The 17786-nt window shown below is 45.4% G+C and overlaps 1 protein-coding gene across 1 annotated transcript in view; it reads left to right on the plus strand.

Annotated features, from left to right (window-relative positions):
- ipo11 (importin 11) overlaps positions 1-17786 on the plus strand; it is a 168155-nt gene that overhangs the window by 121039 nt on the left and 29330 nt on the right. The window contains exons 27-28 of the mRNA XM_010892441.3: positions 5694-5789; positions 6821-6905. Coding sequence (XP_010890743.1) covers positions 5694-5789; positions 6821-6905 — 181 coding nt within the window. The remainder of the gene's footprint in view (positions 1-5693; positions 5790-6820; positions 6906-17786) is intronic.

Below are 17786 nucleotides of genomic sequence, written 5' to 3' on the forward strand. Positions count from 1 at the left end.
GGGGCGGGATTAGAACTGACACGCGGCGATAAGAGATCTTTAATATGACGCCTGGCGCCTGCTTTGATCTGTTGCCATGACAGCCAAGCTTGACACTAATATCAAGAGACTCAGGAAAGCGAGCTTATTAAACGAGTACATTTTTATTAGGCGCATGACTGGAAATACAGAAAGTATCCGGGACAGGTTTGTCTTATGACGTAAAATGTATTTTTTCCTTCAGAAGTAGCTGAATGTCTTTTGTGTAAGGATTTGGCTGTACTTTGCATGCACCTAGTTCAGACATGGGTGACATGACATCTGTGTTGTTTTGCCTTTGTCTGATAAGGCCAATGTTTAGGGTTGGGATTTCTATTAATTTTACTCTGGCAATTTGTAGCTTCTGTCAATGTTACTGTATCTTCTTTTGAAGTAATTGCCTAAATCAGTGGCAGAGTATATATGGGGAGAGGAATGCATGCTCAGGCGAGAAGGTAGATTGTGTGTTCCGGACAGGTAGCTGTGCAGTAGTACTACAGAAAAGCAATGTCAGCTGGCAAGTCTTACCAGACATTCGTTATGATGAGAAAAAGCTACCCATTCGAAGTGTGAATGTAAGTGTATGATCTGGGACTTTTCCAGTTATCTATATGGATTTCCCACATCAGATAGGATTGTATGCATGTGAAATACAACGAATGAAACGGATGAATTGTTGACCTGAACACGGAGTCCTGTTCTAGTCATTATATCTCTTTTCAGGTAATCCTATCTGACAAGCTAAATCCAGGTAGATAACTTTAGAAAAACAAACCCCCGGGGATTCGTATCCTGTTGGACTGTCAGATAGAGATTTTCTTCCCCCTCTCTTTTTTCATTATTCATAAAAACTGACTTTGACATCGGCCAGCACTCCACTCACAAGTTTGACTTAACGTTGCTGCTGCCCTCCCTCAATACTTTTCCCTCTCTTTTCTTTCCCTTGACTTTGCCGACCCACACTGTTCTCACCCTTCCAGATAATGCATCTATGAAGGGATGATATTTTCCTGCATCCTCACTTCCTCAGCCTTCTGGAAGGAATGTCGTTTTAGCAGCATAAACCTTACAGATCTTTAGTTTAGCTCATTTGGCATGTAGTTATCCATATCTATAGGCCTTCAGGTCCAAGTTCCTGAACACAGAGTCGAGGGAGCATAATGTGGACCGTGTTATTAATGCTAATGTTTGGAACAATACCAACCATCCACACGTACAGTCGCGTGCCCTCCCCCAGTTGATCGACTGACATCTTTAGACGCAAACCTGTGGATGACATGCAGCAGTGAAGCTGTTCAAATTATCCATGTTGCCACAGAAATGGGTCAAACATATGTAAAAAAAAATATTAAAAAAAATACTCTGGCAACGCAGTCTCCATATATTTATTAGCATCTTTGACGGACTGAACTTGGGAGTTTGTCTGCCCCATTGTTTTTCATCACAAGAGCAACGGTTACTCGTGCTCCCTCGTATTGTCTTTCACTCCCCTCTTATGGTTGCATTATTGGCTCCGTCTTCGCTTCTAGAACCCTCTTTCTTCACTCCTCTCCCCCCTCACTTCGTCTCCCCCCGGTCTTTCTCTCTAAGATAGTACCCATGGTTACCGCGTTAAATGCAGTATTAACAGTATTTTATCACCGACTGACACAACTGTCAAATAAAAAATCTCCCAGTGGGCTAGTTTCCACCCTATTTGAATAGATATTGCATTTTAAAACAAACACGGTTCTCTGGCAAATGTCAACACCATTGTGCCTCATGAAAAGGCGAAGGGGTCTTTCTATAAACTAGGGTACCATAAAGTTTGTCTTGTAGTGGACAACAATTTGGCAGCTGTCAATTAATAGTATGAATAATTTATCATTTCCTTGTTGATGCGGTTCTGGGGTTGTGACCACGTAAGTGGAGTATGGCACCATTGCACTTTTTTTAATGAATCACATTTGTCTCAAAAAAATACATTGAAATTGACCAAGGTATTTGGTCTCCTCATTTCTTTATTTCCCTGTTAATATTGCTGAACCGATCTTTTTTATTCAGAACCTAATTTGCTGTATACTTTTTAGAAAATAAATATATGGTATTGAAAGGATTATTGACAACCCAGACCTAAGATTTAGTAGTAAATGTTTGCAAAAATAACTGTAATTCAGAGCTTTCAGTAGCCATAGATGGGCTTCTTGCACCTCTGTTCTGTCAGTTTGGCCCTGTCCTCTTTGTGCAAACTGCTGTAGGTCTCCCTAATTTGAAGTGCTCTTCCCAACTGTTGTTTTCAGATCTCTTTACAGGTTTTCAATGGGGTTTAGATTCTTACTCAAAGCCGGCCACTTGAACTGTTTATTGTTCTGTCTTGAAGTGTGTTTGGGATCATTGTCCTGTTGGTAGACCCATTACATTTGGCAGAGACCCAGCTGTGCACGAAAATGCTTAAGTATTCTTTTAATATCATAATACCGTTTGATTGAGGTGTTTTCTCCACCATTTCTACCGTCAATGTGTCTCTTGTGTTCACGTTCAAGGAGGTTGTATATAGTGGCACAGGCATTTTTGGGCCCAAACTGTAAAAGGAGAACATGGATGCATTCATTCATTTCAATGTGATTATTCAATACAAATCAAAACCAACTACAAGAAATGTCTGACCTCTGTGATTGCCACCAAGGGTTTTGCCTCCAAGTACTAAGTCATGTTTTGCAGAGGGGTCGAATACTTATTTCACTCATTAAAATGTAAATCATTTATAATTTTTGTAATATTTTTTCTGGATTTTTTTGTTGTTATTCTGTCTCTCGCTGTTCAAATAAACCTACCATTAATATTATAGACTGATAATTTCTTTGCCATTTGGCAAACTTACAAAATCACCAGTGGATCAAATATTTTTTTCCCTCACTGTATGTGTACTGGCATTAAGGACTGTGTTAACTTTGTAATCATTGGAGAACATGTAAGAACTATGGATGATCAACATCTTGGACTCATGCTAAGTAAAGATTCTCCCCTAACTTTCGGTTGCATTAATTTTGTTCATGGTTAAAAAAATTGACAGAATCTAACACCATGTTATGAGTTCGGAGGAGTTTTTCTGACACATACAAAATATTTTTAGATTTCACCACAATGAATGTTTCTAACAGAAAAGCTAACTTTAGAACTGATCAGTAAAATATAAATCTACATTTGTGTTAATAGGGTTTTCAATTACTACACATAATATTTAGTTTTTCACATGACGTTACAAGCAGACTTTTACGGCGCCACATTCTTATTCTTAGTTTTTTCTGTTCTTGCATGCCGGCCTTTTGTTTTTGCAAGCTGAAGATATAGTGACAATTTGCAATTATACTGTTATTCTTGTAACCTAAAATGCAGTGATGCCAGAAACACATATTAAATTAATAGATTTTTTTGGTTTAAATCTTGACCCATATAAGCCATGATAGTTAATGAGAAACCCATTTTCAGCACTAACAAATCCTAACAGTGTTAATCCCCAAGTTCTCTATTCAATTTGATCTGCTGTGAACATACTTTCAGTTCGCTAGGCATGGATTTTCAATGAATTCCCTTTACCCATCTCTTGCACAACTTTTCCCTCCAGCCGAAATCTCAACTTTAAATCACAGCAACTAGAATTTAATCGCATTGCCTGTCTGCAAATCAATGCGCGTAATTCCGGGCTGGCCCCTGCCATTAACGCCTAGCTTTGATAGCCGCAGTTTACTGCTGATAGCTTGCTTGGAATGTATGGGGCCATGCTCACGAACAAGTGCTTCCACCTGAGGTTTATACCTGAGGTCTAAAATGGCTAGCAGCTAGCCCGACTGAGTTGCCTGTGATGCTGAGCACGACTAACTGAGCCCACCGTTTTATCCATCAACCCTACAAACAAATCATCCACTTTACACGGTAGAGCAACCATTCAATCTTATTTGTCAAGCAGGTCTACTCGGACGTTTAAAAATGAAAGGTTTATAAAGCATCTGTGCTGGGCCCTATCATATCTGTTCCTTCCTTGTCTGTGCTGTTGAAAATTCAAGATGCACTTTTCGTGGCTGTTAGCGTCAGGTTGGCCGATGGGGAAAGCTGAAAGCAAGACATTGTTCCCTGTAGGTTTACATTTCAGGCCATTCCATGTTTGGGAGTGTGTTTTGAATGTTTGGCCTCCTCTACTTTCTTGGGGTACACTGCAGTCTCTGGTTGGGCTCTTAGCCATTGAATCGTGGATGACGTCCTCCATTGTAAAGGCCTAGTCAAATGTATTGACTAGAGCAACTGTCAGATCTATGAGACTCTGTTGCCTTTCATGCATTTGTTTCATTTGTTTATTGTGCAGGGAATGACAGGGTTTTTTCTTATGGGTTGTTTTGCCTGCAATCTTTTTGTCCGTAAAAAGCAAAGTAGGGGAGTGAAACCAGAAGACAGGACGACCGAAAGCCGGACTACCAGAGATACGCGTCGCACATTTCACAGGCTTTGAGGTTTTATCTTTCTGCCTGTATTCAGGGATGAGTTGGAGCATCACGTGGTCTGAGTTCCCCTGGGGGGCGTGTCTGGCAGTGTGGTACCCCCCTTTATAACGGTTGTTTGTACCTCGGAAGATCTTGACTGACATGATGACAGACAGGAAAAAATCAAGTAGAAAGACCAAGAGCGGGAGGGAGACGGGAGAGAACGTGACCAGGGATTGGAAGAGTGAGAATGACTGAGGGGGAACAGAACAGGGGGGACCCAAGAGGTGAGTAATGTGCAAATTGAAGCCGCGAGGCTCAAAGCGATAAACACTAGACCCTAGAAAAGCCTGTGACAGAAGGCCGTATAGATCTCCAATGGATTCTCAGCATGCATTTCACTCTAGTTTCAGTCTGATGCGTTGAGACCAAGCTGACTGAGCCAGCTTACGCACGCGCGCGCACACACACCACACAGACAAAGACACAGCTGAAAGCCCTCTGTCACGTTGTGAAAAGGTCAAAGCATTCTCACTGAACATCATCCCTGTCACCTGGGGGAGCACATGAATGGGCAGAGGCTACAAGTCTATTACTGAATTTGATATTTAGGACCCTGGCAGTGATTATTTAGTGTGATGCTTATTTAATTGATCTCACATCTAACCGTCCGCGCACGCTCGCGCACGCAGGAAGTGATCATGTTGAATTGGTCTCAGCGGGGCCATAGCCGTCCCAGCTGGTATAGTCGGAAAACGCCGACTTCCATTTCCTCTGCGCCGCGCTCGCCGCAGCCTTTTAGGATGTGCACTTCCTCTCTCCGTGGAGTGTATTCACAGGACTGGTCCAGTGTGCGTTGGATGTACGGCAGCTGGGTACAATTCCCAGCAGGATGCCGATGTCACACTTTTGACGTATAGCCTGGCTTAAGGCGGAGACTAATCCACAGACACGTTAAGAAATGCCCCTCATTTATTTCTATAGGACACGTGTGATGCTAGTTACAATGACTGTGCCAGGTATTTGACACCGCTTCAAGTCATTGGAACGCGCACGTTGATGAACCCGCCTGATAGCATGTGGAGGAGACGCCACGAGAGGTCTGTCACTTCATGGACAGATCTGTCTCACTGTGTTCCTGTTCTGTTAACACTGAGGTATTGTGGGCCTCTATTTGTGTTTTGTTTTTTGAACGTTTGTTTTTCTTTGTTTGTGTTTCAGCGTGGTCCAAGAGAAATTCTGTGGCATCGTCAACATCTGCGTGGAGGCGCTGCACGACGTGATGACCGAAGACTCGGACACGGGAACCTTCAAAGAGTACGTCTGACCGACCCGAACGCGCAACCGTAACATTACCCCTCCATGACAAAAGCGAGACAATTGATGTTCGAAAGCGGGAGGCATGAGATGCAAAACCGAAGTAGTTGAAATGAGACGGGCGTGCGCGAGGAACGGAAAGTGGAGGAACCCCTGTCGACCCTTGTTGGATTCTGATAAATATGGCAGACGATCCACCACACGCGTCTGGAATACGTCTTAAGTTTTAATGACAGAAAGTTGGGGAGATTAGCCAAAATCCGTCAGGCGCAGGTATTTCGTTTTGGACCCCTCTGTGGCTCGCCCAATCTGGGGGGTGATGGGGTGTGAAATGGCCCTGGTAAGACAGGTACACTCCATGATGGTGTTTACCCCAGATGTAAGATATCAGCCCTGTCCTTACCAATCCCTGTCCAGACTGCAATTTAGCGCACTTAGTTCCCACTTTGAGTCCCCATACTGTTCTTTAAAAGTTGACCTGCACTTTTCTCTTATATTGGCTGCCGTCGATGCTGCAAGTTGTTTGGAATCAGTCTCGCACATCAGAGCAAATGGAAATGCCTCTGCTTTTATTGCTGCAATAAATGGACACCCTGGCGCAAATGCTTAGTTATTACTGGGCTCGTTTTTTCTTCCTGTGTGTGTGCATACGGGTACGCGTGCGCGCCCCGACTGTCAACGAAGTGCATGTTCCGTTGATGATGTAAGAGAGTGATGGAGGGGTGCAGTCATTTTGTCAGGACTTTCCGACGGGCTGTCGCGGCCTAAGATACCCTGTTCTCTGAGACTCTTCATCAGCCCTCCATGATTCATTATGCTGCTGCGTTATTGACCGTGCGTTTTAGCCGAATATGTGCGCGTCCACATCCCAATGTGTATATTTGGTACATATTTTTGTGTGTGTGAGTCTACTCAATATGTGTGAACTGTACCATGCTGTGCCCATTGTTCAAGTACCAGTGTGTGCTGTGGAACTCTGTTTTTCTCTCATCAGTATGTGTGTAATAAATCACTGTCTTTCTCTATGCTAGCTGTATGCTGATGAGCCATTTGGAGGAGCCCAAACTGAGCGACGATGAGGAGCCTCCCACGGAACAGGACAAGAGGAAGAAACTGGTGAGTCTGGTCCACGAAAACACGCCCCTGTAGCTCCTCATGTGGGTTTTCAGTTTAATATACCGCTGTGAATTTCAATTCTCGCTAGTAATTCACTGCTATATCCAGGAGTCAGCCGCTGGCTTGCCAAGCAAAAATAACAGCATTGACAACTTCCTGAGATAACAGAATGAACCTGTGTGTGTGTGTGGCTCTGTGTGCCCTCCCACTGATCTCTGTATGGGTAATCACGCTTCCTCTCTGGGCTCCACAGGTGGTCCTCAGTGGGTATAATAATCAGTGTATTAATTAGTGACTCCAGGAGTGGATGGGAACTTGCAGTAGATCATCCAGACTCTCTAGCAGCTCGAACAATCTGGCGGGGTGATGTGTTGGTGCACAGGTGGTGTGTGCGTGCACGGCTGCATACGTGCTCGTGTGTAAAATGTTCGATTGTGCGCTGCAGACGAATGCATATGCCTTGAGCATTTTATGTGTGGATTTGATTAAGACTGTGTGTGTGTTTGCATGTTTAAGTTGTCGGTATTCAACAGTACTTATCACCTCAGCCCATACCCTGATTTATGTCCTGAGGGTACCACAGCAACACTTTAAGACACACACAGACACACAGGCACACACGCGTGTACGCACGCACGCACACACATACACGTACAACTGGCAGTGTTTGGCGCAGCTCCCTTAAAGAACGCGCTTGCTCTGTCCGTCTCTCTCTCTCTCTCTCTGTCAATTTGTATTTGCATGTTGTTTGCCCGCTAGGGGAGCGCTGAGTCATTTTAAGTGAAGACTAGTGCTAACTGTTCTGCCTTAGATCCCCAATCCAACGGGCCCGTATCTCACCTGCACAGCCGCTCTGCGCACTCAGGCTCTTGGCAGATGGCTTAGCCCCAGTAGTTTGGGATCTGGGAGCCAGCCCTCTCACCACCTCAGTGACAGTCATGCTATGGAACAACGCCCAGTTACAGCTGGAGGCTAGCAAATCGCACGCACTCTTGTGTGCGCGCGCATGCTCATCTCCAGTTGCGTAGGACTGAAAGCATGTCTGTCTATCCGAGAGATACTGGTTTGCTTATCGCGTCGCGTATGTACCTTCCTGCACCTTCCCGTTTGAGCTCCTTTACCCGGAAGGTCATGGTTTCGAAACCATGTCGCCACGTTCAGAGATGCCTGGTTCAGTCTCTGCGGCGAGGGAAGAGGCGCGTGGCATGTTGTCTCAGTTTGTCTGGTGGTGCAGCACTCCCACTCTGACCCTCTGGATTAATTGCCCCCGGCAGACGTGTCCGGGGTCCGCCCAGAAGCGGGGAAGGTTTGTCCCGTGCTTCCCAGCGTGAGCGTAGTCGAGACCGCTGGGTGTCTCCTGAGGAGCTGGACAGGCATCAAGAGCTCAGTAATTAAACACTGTCGAGGAGGCGGCGAGGAGGAGACAAACTGCAGCCGCAAGAGAGCCCTGTCCAGTTCCAATCCCCTCGTTATTTACGAACTCCCCACGACCCCGCCGCTCCAGTCCCTCGTCAGCCCATTAGCATTCCAGTGAGTTTCTCGCCTGCACAAGTCTATAATACTGTGTGTGTGTGTGTGTGTTTGTTTGTTTGTGAAAGTGTTCGATGAGCGGTCGGTGAGGTGACATTTGGCCGCTGTTGTGCCAGCCTGCGGTCTCTTTCTAAGTGGTGCGTTTCTGCGCTGATAATGCGCCCCGTCGACATTGACCTTCGGCTCGGCCTTCTCCCAGTAACCAGCTCTATAAGCCGCGACGCCTGCGGCAGGCGGCTGGGGGCCCTTTCATTATTAGACGCACATTATCGCGAGTGTCCACCTGTTGGTCTGCGTGTGTGTCGGTCTTCCACGCTCGTGAGCCTGTGTCATCCTTAACTCATCTGCTACGAAAGCTGATTGATTGGTCAGATGTTTAAATGGACTTCCTCTTTTGCTCTCTCTGTCACTCGTTCCCTATCTCTGTAGGCTGTAGTCTCTCTCTCTGTCACTCGTTCCCTATCTCTGTAGGCTGTAGTCTCTCTCTCTGTCACTCGTTCCCTATCTCTGTAGGCTGTAGTCTCTCTCTCTGTCACTCGTTCCCTATCTCTGTAGGCTGTAGTCTCTCTCTCTGTCACTCGTTCCCTATCTCTGTAGGCTGTAGTCTCTCTCTCTCTCTGTCACTCGTTCCCTATCTCTGTAGGCTGTAGTCTCTCTCTCTCTCTGTCACTCGTTCCCTATCTCTGTAGGCTGTAGTCTCTCTCTCTCTCTGTCACTCGTTCCCTATCTCTGTAGGCTGTAGTCTCTCTCTCTGTCACTCGTTCCCTATCTCTGTAGGCTGTAGTCTCTCTCTGTCTCTGTCACTCGTTCCCTATCTCTGTAGGCTGTAGTCTCTCTCTGTCTCTGTCACTCGTTCCCTATCTCTGTAGGCTGTAGTCTCTCTCTGTCTCTGTCACTCGTTCCCTATCTCTGTAGGCTGTAGTCTCTCTCTGTCTCTGTCACTCGTTCCCTATCTCTGTAGGCTGTAGTCTCTCTCTCTGTCACTCGTTCCCTATCTCTGTAGGCTGTAGTCTCTCTCTCTGTCACTCGTTCCCTATCTCTGTAGGCTGTAGTCTCTCTCTCTCTCTCTGTCACTCGTTCCCTATCTCTGTAGGCTGTAGTCTCTCTCTCTCTCTCTCTGTCACTCGTTCCCTATCTCTGTAGGCTGTAGTCTCTCTCTGTCTCTGTCACTCGTTCCCTATCTCTAGGCTGTAGTCTCTCTCTCTCTCTCTCTCTCTCTCTCTCTCTCTCTCTCTCTTGGCTGCCTGTCATTCGATTAGTAACCACTGTTTAGCACAGTCCCACCAAATTCCGGGTAGATATTAAAGGAGAATAATGACAAATATCTTTGTCAAAGTTCCCAAATGGCTAAAAGTAATTGTTGGGCTGTCCCTCTATGCACAAACTCTCTTACTCAGGGAGAGTGAGGTCGAGCTAGAGCGAGTGTAGCTTCAGACTGTTATTTTGGTCTCCCCCGCTAAACCAATTTGATACTTTGTAAAATAACAACTATCCATGTGAAAAATGAATGTTCTGTCCCAGCAAAAAAACAAAAGTGGGGAACCTCAGTCGATTGTGGCACATAACCTAGACATTTTATGGACTGCTCTTGGGCTTACTGCACAAGCCAATGAGCAGTCTTTGGAGGTGATGTTAGTATAGGTCAACTTTAAAACCCACAACTGACATTCATCACGTTAATTGTATACAGCATATTCCACAATTGACTGGGGTTCACTGATGTTGTGTTTTTGTCATGACATTTGTTTTTCACTAGATAATTGTTATTCGGTCTTGTTATTCCAAAGGTCTCTCAAAATCGCTTTAGAGGAGTGAGAGCCAAGTTACCTTCTGATGCTCCACTTTGCTAGCCTGTCCCTGCTCTCCCTGAGTGAGAGAGTTGCACACAGAGACAGTCCATTACCTCAAGCCATTTATGAACTTAGAGAAATCTTAAATATTTGTCGTAATTCCCCTTCAGAGCGGGGAAACATTTTTATAAGCTGTTAAAAAACTGTTGTGGTGCATTGTGCCTCTGGACTGATGTGCACTTAAAAACATGACTGCCAACATCATCGATTGGTATTGTGCCATTATCACAAAATGCAGCTTTTCAATAGAATATGTGTTTAACAGGTTTGAAAAAGAATGGCGTGTGGCAGGCGTGTTCAGAGCACGGTCAGTGGACCAAACATGGATCCTTTTCTGCCATATGACAGCGAGTCATGACTTAACATCAACAGGAGTTGTACAATTGTCACCTTTAAGCTCAATCTGTACATCTGATCTGTGATCAGTCTCATATATGTGCTCATGGCAACAATAATTCCACCAACTAGGCTGAACTCGGTGGTCCTTCGAAAACCAGTTGTGTGGGAATTCCATGTTCTGTTGCTTGGACATGAATGTTTAGTCACTTTAAGAAAGGCCTTATCACACCTGGGTTTTTTGTTTAATATTGTTGTGGTAATTGTGGTAGTGGTTTAAGGACAATGGCAATAGGAATACATTTTAGTTTAATGAAGTGGAGTGTTCACCAGAGTGTTCACCAGACACGCATGTACGCCACTGTGTCCTATTAGAAAACTCGACCCGGCACCATTTTAATTTACCATTTGTTGAGACGTTCTGACCAAGGTCACCGCAAACTCAAAGGTAAAGACTGCTGTCTTCTCAGTGTCGCCTCGTGGTTTCCAGCACCTTCACCTTTTAACTGTGGGTGATCCGAAACTTCTAATTAACAGTTTGAGAGATCCATCTTTGGTCATCCATATGCAATGGGCAAATACTCCATTAGAGTGTGCAGCCGTAGCTCGGAATGATCAAAATCTTCTTTTAGATTATGGTAATTCATTCGAACAGTTTGTAGATGAGCCAGTGAAGTGTAATGATGTTCTGATCCTGACAACTATTCTGTTATAACTCTTCAATCATTTAAGCATTTCCCACCACTTTGTTTTAGTCTGTGTGTGTGGCAATTCATAATGCGTACTTGGCTTCGCCTGTGAGGAGATACGAACTCGGGACGTCTAGTTCGCAGGTCCGCCTCTCTAACCACTACACTATTTAACAAGGGTCGGTCAGTCAGTCACATTCGCTCTTCCTGGCCGGCTCCACTTACGCAGTCTGGCAAAAACACAAGAGAAATAGGGTAAGAGAACTTGGAGTTACATTATTCAGTGAGTAACAGTAGCAAAATATTGATTTAGGCTGCAATATATATCATGCAAATTCTCACTGGTAAATGGTAAAACATGAAACGATATAAAATGTGTCTCGAGTATTTTGCAATTTATTCCAATGCCAGACATTGGAGAATAAAAATGATGGCCAATAGAGGTGTAGGTTTCAGCGGTGTGCAGGTGAACATGTTGAGTAGTGAACTGAGGTAGAGACAGATTCCCTAAAAGGGACTTCCATTGGTTCTGTTGATCTGCTTGGCAGTATTGTCAGTTTAGACTTCTCACCATCCAGTCACTCCCTGACGGGTCACGCATCTTCTAGCTAACTGGCCTCTTAAGGGGAGCAGTCATCTGACTGACTTCCTGTTGGGAAGTGCAACAGGGGGAAATGCTGAATCGCTTGGCACCCATGTCTGGAAGGGAAAACATGCCGTGACTTTAAACTCTCCCGAGGCGTCTGGGAGATGTCACGACATTGGCTGGTTTTGGACGGCACGCGGATAAGCTTTATTCCCCTTTCCAACAGTTAACAAGGGTCTTATTTGGGGAACATGATGACTGATGCCTGGCTCTTATTTTTCTGTCACAAATAATATCGCACTTATAAATGAAATACCATTACGGCCTTTGTGGTCTCTCTTTTGCTCGTGGCTGTCAAAGAGGCTTCTTGTAAGACGTAACGAGTTTGTATTTCAATATGCGTGCTTCCTGAAACAAAAGCCTGCTGAGACGATGACAACCAGGTTTTATCCCGTTGTTAAGAGTCGTCGGTTGGGTCACGACAGCAGCAGCTGTGTTCAGTCAGCTGTTATCTCCAGTGTCCTCACATCTTGCCGTTCTCCGGCTGTCAGATCCCAACATGCCTTGCCTTTGTTTCACTGCTTTTGGCAAAAGTTAAAACTTATAAAGTAAGCCTCAGTACTGAATTGTTACTTGATTATTTAATTACCGTGACTAGTACAAACGCTGTATCTTATCAACATGTTTTTGTTAGTTTCGACTGTCGTCATTTTGATGGTTCGGTGTTGTTGTTTGTTCCTTAAACGGCAATTTAATCCTAAACGTTTTTCCTTTTGGTTATGTTTTGAAGTGCAATCTTCTGACAGACAACGGAATGCGCTTTAAGGAGGATGGAGAGCACACTGAAAATATGGGGACATGGACAGGAGCGAAAAAAAGAAGCAAATAAAGATGGAATGGAAGAACATCAAATGGGGACCCGGGGGAGACTACTTGGGAAAGTATCGCATGGGGAATGGGTTGAGGCGAGAGGAGGGGAAGAGGATGAAGAATGGACTGGATGAAGATGGAGTAGAGCTGGGATTCTGAGAGACATGCTGGAGTCAATGTGCACAGAGGAAATGGGACAGGAGGGGTTGTTTGTTTGGGTTCAGATTCCATTTTGCCTGTTCGATATTTACTCTTCCAGGATGGCATTTGAGTCCAGGACATCATTCCGTCTGGCTCATTTAGTTGTTTTATCAGAGGAACTTAAGTTTAATCAGGTTTCTTCTGTTTGTTGGATGGTCCTGCAGTATGATCCGCTTCCCCGATGTACGTGCACTGCTTCTTCTTCAGTACAACTGTCCTGTCTTTCCCCACTGTCGCTGGCCTATAACCCGAAGAGGACCGAGAAGACCTCTTCAGACCAAACCTTTGTAAAGACTTGGCGTCAGCACTTGTCACCAAGTGCTCATATGGATTGCGACAGCTATGAATGTCCGAAATCAAACAAGTTTGGGTGAGAACGTGTCTGACGTCTGCCCTCGGAGGGACTTGCGGTTGCAGGGATTTTGGCCTTCCCTTCGGAGTGTCTGCCGTAGGCGCTTTGGCTGGTGTCTGTCTAGCCTCCAAAAAGGCCAGAGCGTGACAGTTCTCCCGAGTCCCCTGTGGCAGCCTTCCTAACTGGGTCACAGCTTATGTTGACTCCCCCCCCCCAGCTCATCCAGACTTTATTTCTACTATTCTATTACATTGTTTGCATGTTGTTTTTATTTCTTGCGCTAGTCCTCAGCGCTACAGTGGCTCCAGTGTCAGGCAGGAAATGCCCCCTGGAGCGCGTTGAAGGTATGATCTTATTAAAGCCGTTTCTTCAGTATGAAGTGATGTGAATGGGGTGACTCACACTGAAGGGAACTTGAAACCCTGTGACACACTAAAAACGATCAGTCTGTCAACACAGCCGAAGGCGTCTGCAGCATGGATGCCTGTGTTATTAAAAATACCCCAGCGGAACTAAAAACACCAATGTGGTGGAAAAGCTTCCAACTCGTAATAGGTAAAAGCGGGACTTCACCGCCGAGTTCGTTTCGGGGGATTGTTCTGGCTCTCGTTCAATCCTCAATGTCTCTTTGGGATCATAAGCCTTACTGTCTTTAATCCGAGCAGTGACGGAGGCGAGCCAGCGACCAATTCAGATCCCGGGCGTGACGGGAAACATTTGGTGGGAAGTGATTTCCAAGGCCATTGCCTGCCCTCCAAGGCCATTGCCTGCTGTGGAATGAGGCACTTTATTCCATCACCATGACTTTTCCACAGGTGCCCAGGGTCAAAGTGCACATTTCCCACCTCCCCGAATATCAACCTGGTACTGCTTTTTACTAGTCCCCAGCTAGTAGGCTAAGCCAGTTCTTGAAGGTGTCGCCCTGCACGAGTGTCTCTCTCTCACACACACACACACACACACACACACATTACATGGAGATGAATAGTTGCATTCCTAAGGAAAAGTGCACAATGATGGCCTCAAACCTTTGCACTAGGCACGCGCTGAACTCGGCGGCAGACGCCCAGGACTTTTCCCGTCACTCACACTTAGGATCGGGCCCGCAGAGTGTCAGAAAACGCGCTGAATATTCTTCGTCCTCGTCTCAACCTCTTATTCTCAATCGGCACGCTAAACTGCTCTGCCGTGTCGTCAAGTCCCTGAGCCAGACGTGGAAAGCGTTTCAGAGGGCCACCTTGGATCAGATCCCTGTCGCATCATACAAACTTGTCTAAAAGACTATTCCTGGAGACGCTTGCTACATATAGGAAGTTCCAGGTCTCCCAAAGTTCTTTCATTGTGAATCTTGTCGTCTGTGATACTCATTAGGTTGTGGAATTGAAAGAGGCTCCTCAGCTGCCACTTAGGCTTCTGCACGCGCAGAAACATACGCACATGCATGCGCAATGTAGGTAAACCCAGCCGTCAGCGAGTCTTACCGGGGCCCTTTGATGTGTGTGTGGTGTGAGTTCACATGTCAACACCCTCTCATCGCTCTTTTAGTGGGCGAGATAACGGGTAGAGAACACAGGAGCGGGAGAGGGGTTGGGACGTAAAGGCCGCGCTCTGAGAAGCGAGCGAGATGGAGATCTGTGGAACTGTTGAGAATGGGCGTTTGGCGCGGTCCTGTTCTAACGGAGGGTCAGGGTGTGGTAGGAATAGGTGGAGGAAGACTTGAAATAGCGAATGTCTTCGTGTGTACAGAACGAAGTTAAGGCAACGACAGTGTTCCTGGGAGAATAAGGAAAAGCGCTCTGTGGTGAAAGTTGTGTTCCATGAGAAGGGTGAGGGGGAAAAACAGGCCAGTAAGAGGCAGGAATGTGTTTGTTTTTTTTCTGTAGAAAGGGGATACGAGAGAAATGACTCATTTTCTGGCATCCTAACAGCTCCACTTATTGAGGAAATGCTACTCTTCACTATAGGAGGTCCATCTATCTCTCCTCATCTGTTTTTATCTTCATCCCCTATCTTCCTATCCTTTCTCATCTCTGTTTATCTCTTTATCCCTCCTCCGTCTTACTCTCCTTTGCTTTCTATCCTTCTTGTTTTCTCTCCATTGTTATCGCTCTTCCTCTCGCTGTTTTTCTTTCACAGTCTTTCTAAGCGGGGTTATAGTGAAGAAGATAGGAGAGGGTTTGCCAGGGATTTGCAGCCTTTTGGCTCTAAAGGATGGAACCCATACTGGTCAAAAACAACAAAAGCTTATTGTCTGTTGATGAAGATGTCTGAAAGCATTGCAGGCCTCGTCAGGCAAACAACTCTATTCCACGGAGTCGTAGAACATTGCTTCGCTTGCGACTGAAGGATCTGAATTGCACACATTCAGTCGTATTGTCTATGTGCCCACACTGGCAATGAGGAATGGGTATTTGTCTTCCAGATTTTCTTTCTGCAGCTCTATGTAGAGCCACAGCTTTAATTATGAAATGTCATTTGTAAATGCAAAGTTTAGGCGTATTGTGGGTGTGCACCAGTGTTGTTCAGATATTACGAAGGTACGGGGAGGGATTCCAAGGTGCAACTCCATCACGTCTGGCATATAACCTTCCAGGTAGATAGATCGACATGAGAAAAATCTCCATGAACGAGACAATTAACTTGAATCGCTCCAGAATGAGAGCCTGTGCTAAAGGGCTCACATGTAAGTCTGTATGTACTTAAAGGAATCCCTTAAGTGTGTGCGTGTGTCAACGATTTTAGATGTTGAAATAAAAAAAAATGTGGATGTGTGTATATATATATATATATACACTCACCTAAAGGATTATTAGGAACACCTGTTCAATTTCTCATTAATGCAATTATCTAATCAACCAATCACACGGCAGTTGCTTCAATGCATTTAGGGGTGTGGTCCTGATCAAGAGAATCTCCTGAACTCCAAACTGAATGTCAGAATGGGAAAGAAAGGTGATTTAAGCAATTTTGAGTGTGGCCTGGTTGTTGGTGCCAGACGGGCCTGTCTGAGTATTTCACAATCTGCTCAGTTACTGGGATATTCACGCACAACCATTTCTAGGGTTTACAAAGAATGGTGTGAAAAGGGAAAAACATCCAGTATGCAGCAGTCTTGTGGGTGAAAATGCCTTGGTGGTCAGAGGAGAACATTTATGGGGCTACTTTGTAGATGCTAGAGGTCAGAGTAGAATGGGCCGACTGATTCAATCTGATAGAAGAGCAACTTTGACTGAAATAACCACTCGTTACATCCGAGGTATGCAGCAAAGCATTTGTTGAGGCGGATGGGCTACAACAGCAGAAGACCCCACCGGGTACCACTCATCTCCACTACAAATAGGATAAAGAGGCAACAATTTGCACAAACTCACCAAAATTGGACAGTTGAAGACTGGAAGAATGTTGCCTGGTCTGATCAGTCTCGATTTCTGTTGAAACATTCAGATGGTAGAGTCAGAATTTGGCGTAAACAGAATGAGAACATGGATCCATCATGCCTTGTTACCACTGTGCGGGCTGGTGGTGGTGGTGTAATGGTGTGGGGGATGTTTTCTTGGCACACTTTATAGGCCCCTTAGTGCCAATTGGGCATCGTTTAAATGCCACAGCCTACCTGAGCATTGTTTCTGACCATGTCCATCCCTTTATGACTACCATGTACCCATCCTCTGATGGCTACTTCCAGCAGGATAATGCACCATGTCACAAAGCTCGAATCATTTCAAATTGGTTTCTTGAACATGACAATGTACTGAAATGGCCCCCACAGTCACCAGATCTCAACCCAATAGAGCATCTTTGGGATGTGCATCCCACAAATCTCCATCAACTGCAAGATGCTATCCTATCAATATGGGCCAACATTTCTAAAGAATGCTTTCAGCACCTTGTTGAATCAATGCCACGTAGAATTAAGGCAGTTCTGAAGGCCAAAGTGGGTCAAACACTGCATTAGTATGGTGTTCCTAATAATCCTTTAGGTGAGTGTATATATGTATATAGTTTATTGGACATTTTCTGCTTTATTAAAGTGGGGAGGATGGGGGTCAGATTGCTGAACTGGCTGTAGGCCGGATTCGAACCCGTGTTCCTGTGGTGTATGTGCACCGGGAGCAGCAGCGTAGGCCTCCTGGCACGCCAGTGTTCCACCTTTTTCCTCTCCTCTACCTTTTTTGACGGTCTTCCGGCTTAGGCTGATGTAGCAGTCTAAGCCGCCGTCTCCAGTACATATTGTACGTATGAGTTGGCATGGGTTTAGATCCGGCCCACTGCCCTTTCAGTCTTCCTCTGGCATCGCTCCTTTCTATTCAACTCATTTAGCAGACACTCTCATCCTGGGCAACTGATCCAACGTTGTAGGTGGGGATTTCAGCCCACAACCCAGGCATTGTGAAGCGCCATGCTCTACCAGCAGTAATACACCGGACCGTGACTTTCCAATGCTGTTTTGCTATTTGACTGACCTAG

The sequence above is a fragment of the Esox lucius genome, chromosome 13 (assembly GCF_011004845.1).
Source record: "Esox lucius isolate fEsoLuc1 chromosome 13, fEsoLuc1.pri, whole genome shotgun sequence".
Classification (NCBI taxonomy): Eukaryota; Metazoa; Chordata; class Actinopteri; order Esociformes; family Esocidae; genus Esox; species Esox lucius.